The sequence below is a fragment of the Chiroxiphia lanceolata genome, chromosome 15 (assembly GCF_009829145.1).
Source record: "Chiroxiphia lanceolata isolate bChiLan1 chromosome 15, bChiLan1.pri, whole genome shotgun sequence".
Taxonomy (NCBI): Eukaryota; Metazoa; Chordata; class Aves; order Passeriformes; family Pipridae; genus Chiroxiphia; species Chiroxiphia lanceolata.
Genome location: NC_045651.1, coordinates 1,591,222 through 1,603,443, shown reverse-complemented (window position 1 = coordinate 1,603,443; position 12,222 = coordinate 1,591,222). Strand labels below are relative to the sequence as shown.

General features: G+C 43.2%; 1 protein-coding gene across 3 annotated transcripts in view; it reads right to left on the bottom strand.

Annotated features, from left to right (window-relative positions):
- The window catches only part of CTNNA1 (catenin alpha 1), a 119,707-nt gene that overhangs the window by 81,326 nt on the left and 26,159 nt on the right, over positions 1-12,222 (bottom strand). For all 3 annotated transcript variants that reach the window (XM_032702792.1, XM_032702794.1, XM_032702793.1), the window contains 2 exons: positions 10,121-10,387; positions 6,856-7,059 (listed from right to left, as the gene is read on the bottom strand). In XM_032702792.1, the coding sequence (XP_032558683.1) occupies positions 6,856-7,059; positions 10,121-10,387 (471 nt within the window). The remainder of the gene's footprint in view (positions 1-6,855; positions 7,060-10,120; positions 10,388-12,222) is intronic.

The following is a 12,222-nucleotide window of genomic DNA, read 5'->3' as shown; positions in this document are numbered from 1 at the left end:
GGAATGACAGGGAGCTCTGAAGAGCTTTAAAACCCAGAGCTCACAAGGCTCTCAAATCTTTCATGAGCTGGCTTCTGTTTATTTCCATAGGCTGCTGTATTGCTCTATATAAGTAAAAGTTGCCAGAATGCCTCCTGAAAACACACCCCACGCTAAGTCCCAGAGCAGGAGGGTGTTGGGTGAACAACCTGGAAGCTCTTTTCTGTGGCCCGAAAATGCCCGACTGACGCAGTGAGAAATTCTCATCTTCATCAGGCTTCACTTCAAGGATGCTGAATTATTTACTCTATGGCAGCCTGTAAGCATTAAACTTAAAACCTCTATCACTTCAGAAGTGTTCTGTTTTTAAAAGCAGCAGCTTTGTCAAACTGATAATGTCTATGGAAATTAGAGCCCAGCATAACAGCACGGCTCTCTACTGAGCAGCAAAGTCCGTGACAGGAAAACCCATCCAGGCTTTCAAACCACGTCCATCACATCAGCATTCAGGCATCTTAAACTGACAAACAATATTAAAAAAGAAAGTGTAGATTATCTCAAGGCAGAATTTTTATCAGCATCTTTATCATCAACACAGATCACTGTGCCATTTTAATTCACATCTATTTCCACAGAAACAGATGCTTTCATTAGAAGGGCTATGCAAGAGCCCTTTCAGTATATAGATACTTGCTATAAATGATCTTTACCGTCATGTGAAAATTCACATGTGTTCCTTTCCAAGCTTGGATCCTTGATGGGCACAGAAAGCTGTGGATCAACATTATTAATAGGCAAGTTTATAATGAAAACACATCTCCATTCCGTAAATTGCAAGTGCGTCAGGAGTAGAAATAACCTTTGCTGGTAGTTCTGAAGACAAATGATTTCTCCCAGCAGATATTGAATAGATAAGCCAGGCACTTTGCTGCCCAATCACTTTCAAGCATCAGAGATGCTCAAAGAAGCTTAGGGAAGAAAAACAAAACAGTGCAATTAAGATTGAGGAAACAGCACTTGTTTGGAGCAGTACATTTCCGTAAGAGCACTGAACACAGACACAAGGGTGCAAAACAAGCATTTAGCAAGTTATGAGTTCACCAAGCCTAAAACCAGAAGTGCTGAGACCTCCCTTCAGATATTCCAAGATCCAAGCCACGCTGGCCTGCAAGAGTTCCTGAGGCAGCCTGGGCTTCAACCACCTTCAAAGTGTGCCATACCAGTGTAAGTTCAATCAAAATCTAACAGACACAGCTATGGTACTCAACCACTTGAGGCCAAAGAGAAGATGGACACTGGGAGGGAAAAAAACCCCCAAACCATCCTGAAATGATGTGTGCCTGGAATGCCTGCTCTGAAACCAGCTCCCAATGGCTTTTCTCCATTTGCTGCCAAGCACCTCTCAAGCAATCCAGACAGTCAAGGACACAGTCAGAATGTTAATATGAAAGCATTAAGATTCCCACTGAAATGGGACCTGTCAAGCTACTTTATGTAACATGATTTATCAGTTCCAAATGTAGTAACAAGGGATTTTATTGTACAAGAGCATGTGGTACACTATGGGGCTCCAGGTTCGCATTCCCTACTAGCCAAACTACAACTCCTGACAACATTTATGCTGTACATGGCCCAGTTACTGGTGTGTGTATGAAAAGGGTTGCTGTATGCATTAGAAATTCATGGGGTGCAGAACAGACTTAGCGTGAGAGCTCTCTGCATGTTCCTGTGCACACTAAGCAGGGCAGGACACCTCCGACCGCTGCTGCCGAACGGCTCGTGGAGAGGAGCCCACCCGTCCCCACCCCGCAGGGCTCTCACATCAAGCAATAAAAAAGGACTGGCAAAAGCTTAAGGAAGTTTTTATTTCCAGTCTTACATGTCAATCAGGTAACTGACGTCTTCTGCAAGCTCAAGGCACACTGAGAGCAGACTGGGAACTGCTGGTTACGTTTTGAGAGCACGGCTTGCACTTCCTTACCCTACTAAACCCCAAACACCAACTTCAAAGCCCAGCCCCAACCCACCATCTCCTGGGTTTACCATGTGTGACACACAGCTGCCATCAAGGCAAGCTGCCCAAGTCCTGCCCTAATAACACCCCCAGAGAGCTACAGTAGAGAGAATGTACCTGTCATGACTTGAAGTTTGTGGATTTGTGTCAGTGGACACCTCTCTGTTCTACATACCAGCTTCTCAAACACAGAAATATTTCAGCTGTCAGCCCACTGTTCTTTTTTTATGCATTTGCTTTCAGTACCTTAGATATCCATGTATATTCATTGCAGTTATGTTAACTTAGAGGCAGAGCTGAGTAGCACAGTACAAAAAAGCAGAGACGGTGACTGTACCTGCTCTGCACTGGGAGAGGAATTGCACCAGCTGCCAGTGCAAAGGCAAAGTGGGATAAATTGGTAGTAGTATCTAAAAATACACTGCTTGATACTTTCTATTGGGGGCAAACTGCAACCAGTCAACATGTACCCCCACAAAAGATCATAGAGTTAGACACAAAAAACTGTTTCCATTGTATTTTCTTGTATTTCCTATTAACTTCTTCATTGGTGCACTGTTAATATTGACATTACTCAATCAGATGCTTTACTCTGTCCTCTTGGCCTACCTAAGTCTGGAAATGATGTCCAACTAAACTCAAATATGCTTTGACACGTTTTCATTTAATTAATAAAATACACACCAAGAATGCCTGACTGCCACAGATCACACAAAGATCTAGAGCTGGCCATCTGTGAGTTATATTACAAACTTAGCTACAACTGATGTGGTCAACTTACTGCATTCTGGGCAGTTGATCCCAGAACTAAGACCTTGGACTACTCTGCTTTTACAGCACTAGTCAGAAACAGTAATGAATTCTTTTAGGCCTTCCCCTTCTTGCTCTGCCATTCAGCAAGCACTAGCAGTAAGAATCAAGTTTACTCCAAGTAATAAAACCCAAATGCAAATAAACATCCATGTTTGCTATTTCAATCCAGGAGGGATCTGAAATGCAAGTTTAAAAAGGAAAACTATTTTCTGTTGGAATTGTGAGAAGTGAGCAAAATCTATAAAGGAAAACAGCTCCCCCCGGTGAAGTGCAAGAGGAGGGGGAAAAGCTATAGAATCAGACGCTACAATTAAGAGATGAACAGATGGCATTTTAAGGAACGTGGCTTATAAACCAAGGGGTTGGGCCATCAAGTGGCAGATGATGCTAAGTGGACATTGGTAATGAAAGCCCATCTCAACACCCACAGAAACAGCCTCCTGCCACCATGGCTCAGAAGCTAAATCCTTCTGAGGGCAGCTGTTCATGGAGCTCCCTCCGTGCTCAGCAGCTGTCAGTGTTAGGCATCGTTAGTTCAGGACTACACAACAAAAACAGAAATCAAAACACTGCCCAAATTCTGAACAGCCGAGGCAGCTCTGGTCCCTAAACCTCAAAGTAAGTGTGAAGATCCAAACAAGGCCCAGAAGGAGATGGTGGAATGTGACCACAGCAGCATTTTGGCTCACACGAGCCACACTTCTGAAACTCATTTCCCAGTCACTGCCACATCACATGCTGAAATTCTCATCCCAGAACTTTCCTGGGCCACATGAGCTGGATTTTCCAAGTGGATCTACACAAGGAGACAACCACTACCACACCAGATGCTGACTAGTCCACAGGACTAAGCTAAATAATAATGATAACGAGGACATAGCCAAAGCTGAGAGGAGGTGTCGAGTATCTCGTTTATGGCAAGACCTAATTAAACTAAGACACTTCATTCTGGGGAAGCTAAGACCAAAAAGTCTCCTACATGCTATAGCTCTAAAACAACATTAAGTGACATAGAAAAACATGGGCAAGGAGTAGCTGCTCAGGGCCTTTTCCTAACTGAGACGAAGGAAACATCCAACAGAAGGGGCACAAGGGTGTTCTGCTTGAAAACAAAAGATGTTTCTTCACACAGCACCCATTTAAGCAGAACTCCACGCCAAGGAAGGTTATGGATGCTGTAAGTTTATAAGGGTTCAGAAAGAAACTACACAGATTCAGAAGGGAAAAGTCCATCAAGAGCCATTAAATGCAGTCAGCAATGCCAGCTCTGCAGAATGCCAGCACTTGGGGGACACTTGGGGTAAGTAAAACTACACACCTCCCTTGTTCCTGTCCTTTTGCTTGCAGGATCCACTACTGACCACTGTCATGACAGGATACTGGCCTTGATGTACCAAATTTAGTTGGACTGCTCTTGAGAAGGGCAGAATAGGTGTGTTAGGTGGGAAATGAAATAACAGACACCAATCTAAGAAAAAGGGGATTCAAACTTCTGTAACAAACTACTGAAGAAGCAAATCTTGCCCTTCTTTTAAAAGCACAATCTCAGAATTCATCACCACGCCAGCAGATGCCAAGAGACCCTACAATTCAGTTTATTACCAAAAAACTGTTATTTAGCTAAAAGCTTTGCCACACACCATAACACAGCTTCCAATGCTTTTCTTTCATGACACAGACTTACAGACCCTCAAGGACAGGCACACAAACAGTTAAACTCTGGGTCCAAAACACTAAACTGAGTTATAAGCTATCTAGGAAACAGTCTTGTTATTGCCAGAGATCTGAAAGAAAACCCAAAAGCTAGAGGAAGTCACTAAAAGAGAAGACATTAAAAACTAAAGGGGAATCTGCCTCAAGGCATTCCTGTGCTTCTGCCTTTCCAGTGTACTCCTCATCCAATCCTCCCTCTGAATTTTTACACTTGGCCAATAAATACCTCTTACTCTAGCACTTGGATAGGATTTATGATGCACAGCAAGTGCTGTGCAATTAACAGATTTAATGCCCAATTCACTTCCTCCTTCAAAGGGAGACTGGAGCAAAGCATCCCAGGAGCTGTGGGTATATCACACATACATATGAAATGACATTTCCTCTGCCACTACTCTAAGTCAGCACATCCCTACTCTTCTTGTAGATGTATCACACCATTTTCACTGTTTAGATTTCCAACTATTAGTCATTCTTTAGCTTAATCATGGAGGGGTTTACAGTATGGATTTTTACACACCATCCCACATTTCCACCATAATTTATCAATTGCTTTTTCCACTCCATTTCACTGAATTTCTAATCTCATTTCCCCAACTACACTGTCTACAATCATAACATAGCAGTGATTTTAAAAAATTCAGCATGCTCCACTAATTTCACAATGTGTTAAAGGAGATAACGGAGGGAATACATTCTTTAACTTGGTATCAGAGGCAAGAGCACATGGCTGAGGAGGAGGACAGGCATTTCTGGGAGAGGAAGTCACAGCTCTGCACTCTCACGTGGGTATTGACCAACTTTCAATGAGATGAATGCCACCAACTCTTACATGCAAGACCGAGCATTTACCTCTTCCACATGTTCAATTAGCCTTTGGTGGCTGCTCCATTCTCAATCATGCTGACAGGGCTCCATCCAAACCAGCAGCACGTTTGTTTGAGGGATTTTTGCTGATGCTTCTTCACAGACTAATAAAACACCCTGCTCACCGGAGTTTAGAATGGCACAACCCCGTGCGTTGCTTCCCAGCTGCACTCTGAAGTTCTACAAAGTGTCAGTGCTGAGCACAAGCTACTTTCACAAGCAATTAAGACAGACTACATGAATTACCTTGCTCAGCCTGCAGGCTACATCAGACTTGCATCAGTTTTGTTCAATTACTTTGTCCTTGTCTTTGGTAAACAGAAATCCTTGTTTTCCTTTCTCTCTACCACACACTGCATGTGTTCTCCAAATTCTACCACCTCAACCCACATATGGCAGCCTTTAGACCAGTTTTACTCTGCACTGAAGTCGCTTTTGCCAAAAGATTTGAAGTTAAGGTGCTTAACACATTGAGGCTCCTAAATAAGACCTACTATCTAAAAAAAGTATCTCTGAACTTTCACATCAAACATGTTCAAAGGCATAAATAAGACTCCCATTAACATTTCTTCAGACAATTTTACTTGCCACAGTTCTACAAGTCACATAGTTTGCTTAAGTTGTTGCTATTTTTGCAACTGTATTTCCAAAATCGGCTTTAACAGTATTCAAGTTTAATGACCAGATATAGTGTCAATCTTATGATATCCCCAGCCACCTCTCAACACAGCAAGTTACTCAGATGAAAACTTGCTGGGACAAGAGCAAAAGAGCAATGGAGGGGAAGAAAGTCCAATATTATATCATGATGCCTTCAGATGCAGCAGCTCATCCACATGATATGATACTTACTCCAACCACAGAAACACTCCCAGGCTTCAAATACTGTGTATGCACATTCGGTGCCTAAACACTGGAAAAGAACTGCTCAGAGCCCAATATTTATACCAAACTGCTCTCAGGATTCTTCACTAAATATTTGACTTCATACATCAGCTCTACTCAAACTGAGTAGCGACAATAACTAACTTGATTCTGACAATTTCTGCCTTTAGCTAAAAAGACGACACAGTTAAACTTTCCGAGAGTCAACAGAAGCAAAGTACTACTTTTTGCATAAGCCCCGTTACTTTATGTAAACCAAGGTGGAAAACCAGACTAATTCCACTGAATTCCTATAGAAACCAACCTTAACAGTCATGAAATAAAAGCAGTGTCAAAGGGTTAACACTTGATGATGATAACAGTTGCTTGGAAGATTAGAGATCAATTTTAAGATAAGTATCATTGATGATTTAAGTTGTTTCATCCTGCCCCAAGACAAACCTTTTGGGACTATTCTTTACCTTTCAAACTCTGTTTGGACCAGAACAAACCAGCTTTGAGACACACAGCTTCGATTCCACATTTTAGCTCGTCATACGGAGTTAAAACCCACCCAAAGGAAGCCAACAGTCGGAGATACTCACGTTGCCCATGTACTCGGAGAGCAGATCCTGCAAGGCCTGTCGCACCGCGTTACACTCGGCCACGATGCGCTCCCGCCGGTCATCACGGGTGCAGGATGAGTCAGCCATCAGCGCCGCGCCGCTAATGATGCTCTCCAGGCGCTCTTCCAGGGACGGCCTGAAACGCTCCTCGCTGAAGGTCGATGGATCCACGATAATTTGTTTCTAGTAAAAGAAAGGTTCTGCAAAATCAGTGATCGGACCAAGCAGCGAGTTACTGAGAAGTCACCAACACAACCAACACTTAGAGCAACACCCTGATCAGGCATTTAAAGGCAAACGACACTATTTTGGCACTGAGGAGGACTTTCATGAGTAGTTTTGTAAAATTACTAAGAGGTTCTCCAGCAGATTACATCGCCAGTCATTTCTTGTGCTGCTTTGACAGTTAAACAAATCTTGGCCACAGGAAGCCTCGTTACATGAATGGCAAAAATTGAACGTGCCAGCACAAATAAGGTTCAAAGTACAGAACTCTTCCTAACTACATGTCAATCCAGACATGCCTTCACTAGTTAACTTGTCAGATATAATTATCCCATCACGAACAAGAAAACAAACATCCAAAATTAGCCCTGTATATGGTGTTCCGTTGTCCTACTTTGTCCACTCTTCCTTCTCTTTGCTGTTAGGTAGGTAAATACAACTCTATTCTCAAAAATTCCCCAGGAAAATATCAACACAAAGGTTTCAAACAGCACAGAAATCAATTTCTTCATGACGGAAAATTATCACAGTTTTATCTTGCCAGAGTATTCATAAGCATAGCAAGAGACCTAAGGCTGAAACAGCAGCACTGATGTATCTGCTCTCAAGGGGCCAACACACCAGCCAGGGAAGTTCCCCAGGAAGCAGCTGTGCAGGATTTACCACCTTTGAGTACCTGCCCGTCATTTATTTCAACAGGTCTCTAATTTCTTAAAGAAAACTTATTTGGCCATTTGAAGGTTTGGGGGTTGGTTTAGGGTTTGGATGGGTTTTCTTCCCAGTACAGGGGCAAGATTTGCTAATTACAAGAGAATGCCCCAAGTCCTTCGAGCTGGGAGTTCTCAGTTTGTCCACCAGCTAAGCTCAGCAGCCATGGCACAACCACTGCTTCTCCTGCCAGCCAGCACATTTCATATCCCAACGGAGCAACCACTCAGCCATCACAGCAGGATGAGAACACAGCATGTGCTCTCCAACACGCTCCTCACTTTTCCTGAAGCTTTTAGCCATGTAGTTAATACAATGGTAGCATGGACTGCACTATCAGAAAGGAGAGATAACAATCAGCTTGTTATTTTCTGGTAGCCATTAAATATTTTACCATCACTGGAGTATGTGGGGGCATGCGTGTGCAAAGCCTCTATTACAGGAGCACAATAACACTCAAGCAGCAGCAGGAAATGAAGTGAAGGGATAACATCTGCCAAGAATCTCACCACATTTGTTTTGTCAGCCTCCTTTGGCAGAGATGAGATGACAGAGCTATTGCACACACTGTGCATTGAGCTGGCCTGCTGATCAAGCACTGCTGCTAGCAGAGAGCCCCACAAAGTGGAATTAAAAGCTCACAAGCTTCATGGCAACTGCAACACTCAAAAAAGTAGTCTCCAGCTTGTATAGTAAAATACAGCGATATATCAGAAATCTTGTTAGATGGTTTGAGCTGGATAAGCCATTCCACAAACCTGAACACAATTGCTTCTGCACTTCCATGTACCCAAGTCAGTCCCTGACACTGCTGCTGCAGGGCCTGCCTTCCCCTCCCACAGGTACCTGTGAGACCCTGTGGTCCCTCAGGGGAACCTGAGGCACACTCCTAAGCCTTACGGAGCACAAAGTTGACAGAATAAGAAAGGCAGACTTAAAACTGAAGTCAGTCACAAGGATCAAGACAGCCATGACATCCTCTTGTTACCCAAGAGATCACAGAGAAAGGCTTCCCACCAGGCACAGGGAAAACTCAAATAGTACTTTACCCTGGTAAAAGAAATATGGCAGAAAGGGAGGAACAAGAGTGGTAAGAATGAAAAGGAGACAGTGATTAAAATCTGGCAAAACCACAACTATTAATTGCCTTTTGAGTGATGGCTTTGCAATATTAAATAGAGTTCTTGAGGTAAGGTGTTTAAAATTCAGAGGCTGAAACAGTTGTAGACACAGAATCCTGGCTTCAAAAGGAAAGAGATCTCAGTAAAAATGCATGGCTGTCCTCAGCAACGTGCTGAACACGAGACAAAGAACATGACAGATCAGTACAACACATCATTGTGAAATGACTTCATCCCCAACCAAATATCATATTAAACTTCCCACTTCATGTCCCTCTCAATAGGTAGTTTGGGCAATTCCAAAAGACATTATTCACTTTTAATAAATCATTTCTGTCACCTACAAGAATACATTACATAAATATATTATGAAATAATCAATTTCAAATAAACCAAGGGCTTACATCTAAGGTAGCAGTAGGCTAACTGCTATTTCAGAGCTAGTTTAATTTGACAGCCTTCAATCACCAAGAACCACATAGATAACTTTCTATATTCCATCAACCCTAGCTTGGAAAAAGACTTTTTTTTCACTTTACCTATGAATTGCTGCACTTCAGCAGAAAATGATCTTGCAGGCAATATAAGTAGAAGTCAGCTGCTGCCACTAAACCAGGTGAACAAACATCACAGAACCATAGAATCAGCTGGGTTGGAAGGGACCTCCGAGATCATCCAGTCCAACCCTTGATCCAATCCCGCTGTGGTTCCCAGCCCATGGCACTGATGCCACATCCAGTCTTGTCTTAAAAACCTCCACGGATGGAGAATCCACCACTTCCCTGGGCAGCCCATTCCAATGGCTGATCACCCTCTCTGTAAAGAAGTTCTTTCTAATCTCCAACCTAAACCTCCCCTGGCTCAACTTGAGACCGAGCCCTCTTGTCTTGCTGATCGTTGCCTGGGAAAAGAGACCAATCCCCCCCCGGTTCCCCCCTCCTGTCAAGGAGTTGGAGAGAGTGATGAGGTCTCCCCTGAGCCTCCTCTTCTCCAGGCTGAATGGCCCCAGCTCCCTCAGCCTCTCCTCACAGCACTTGTGCTTGAGTCCCTTCCCCAGCCTCGCTGCTCTCCTCTGGACCTGCTCCAGGACCTCAATATCCTTCCTGAGTTGAGGGGCCCAGAACTGGACACAGCACTCGAGGTGTTGAGTTACCACTTTGTTTTTCAAACAGAAAGGGTTCAAAACTTACATCAAAGTTGTTGAGAGCATAGGCCAGCTCTCCCCCCCCGCCCTGCTGCTGGGCAGTGTCGTCGGAGGCAGTGGCCTGGGCGGCGTTGGAGATGCCCGTCACCGCCTGCTGCAGCTGCTTGTAGATCAGGTCCCTGTTGGCCTTGTAGGCAGCAACGTCAGGGTGCTGCAGGCAGGCCTGGGATGCCGTGTACAGGATGGGAACGTTCTTCTGCAGAATTCCTCTGGCTGCTGCCATTTGGTCACGGTGACCCACATCTTTCAATTCCTGTCAGGAAAATTAAAGGGAAAAAAAAAAGTATTTGAGAACGTTCCCTACGTTTAACATCCACACGCCATCTCTGCGCATCTTCAAAAGACAGGCAGGTTCTTCGCCTGGTGTGCTCAAATTTGTCTGCTGACTGAGTGTTCTTATTCTTGAGGGCTCAACTAATTGTAAAACACAAAAGCTTCATAAAGACAAAAACCACCATAACTGTAGGGCAATTCACAACTCCACAATTCAAAATCTGACATTGGATTTTTGCTCCTCTCTGCAGCACAGGACCAGCATTTTGAAAGCTGCCCTGTCTTGCACTTGCAGATGAGAAGCAAGATCATCTTTAATTTAAACTCCCAGGCTCACAACCAGAATGTTTTCTTTAATTACACCTAGAAGATGACGTTTACTCTTCTCAAGAGACTCGGGGTACTTAATTTCAGAAGAACAAATATATCATCTCATTCAACTTCTTATTCACCTCCAATGAGACAAAATTAATCCAATGATTGTAATTACTGCTAATTTAAGATTAGCGAGCAAGTCCATAAGTCTTTTCCCAAACACTCCCTGTTGCAATTCTCTAAAGCACCATCACCTCTGTTTTGGAACAGAAGCACTCTGATTAGATACAGCTTCTGAGTCCAGCACAAGCAGTAAGTTTATAAAAGGAAGAATGAACACAGTTATTGGCAGTATCATAATTTTAAAGTTACCTCTTAAATCTAACAAAGAGGTGACGAAAATGAAGATGAGGACTGCCCTACTGAGAAAAGGGGGAAAAAAAAAAATCTGTCAGACTCTTCAAAATGAATGGGCAATATGTGACCTCTGTAAGGTACACACCAAGCAGGGAGGGCACTCCAAGCAGGCATACAGATTTACAGATTTTGTACAACCACTTCCCATAGTGCAGAACAATCTATCACAGAGCAGTTTAGGAGCATTTATTGCATTGCCATCACAACCCTACTCCCATTTACAGCAATCAGATTTGAGATACATAACCAACTGGCAATCCATTTTAGACTGTACCCAGTTTATTTTCTAAGATAAATCTCTGCAAAAAGTCCCAAGAAGTGTCAGAGGTGCATAAGCAATTTTAGCTTGTACATATCAGCAGAACAAAGAGGCAAAAAATGTTTTACAAGAATTATGCTATTCCTGATAAGTGGAACTGCCCACACCTCTGCTTTCTTTTGAAAACTTACCTACACAAGAATGAGTCACACCAGTGCTGTTGAACAAAACAAATTTCACACGCAATTTAAGGTTATGCACGAGCCATCCAAACACAGAACATGCCCATAACAAACAGGGATTTAAACCCCTTCTCAAATGGGCATTTCAGTGCAAGACTAACGAGCATCACCACTCACTCCCTTGGAAAAGGCTGTGCCCAGCCATGACTTTTGCCCACTGCACATGGACACAGTCTGTCTGTGTGAACCACAACAGCAACGTGGTCTAGGGGTGAGTGCACCAGGCACTGGGAAACAAATCACTTCTCCTTCCTTATCCACACCTGCACTGCTTCAAAGTGGGAAGTGCAAGTCTTGGGGAGTAGCATTTCATTAAGGCACTAAAGCATTAAACATCAACAAATGCTACTGAGAACGAATTCTGTCAGAAGCAGCAACCTGCAGCCAAGCAGACTTTTCCTGCTTATCAAGGAAGTTCAGAGTTCCTGAACATGGCAGAGCAACACAAAGAATCAGCAATAAAAATAATAATAAAAAAATAAAATTAAAAAAAAAGTAAAAAGTACTGTCCAAGAGCAGCAAGGTTCCCTTATTTTGAAAAAGAAGAAATAACATACAGAAGAAAGAGCTGCCACACTATAC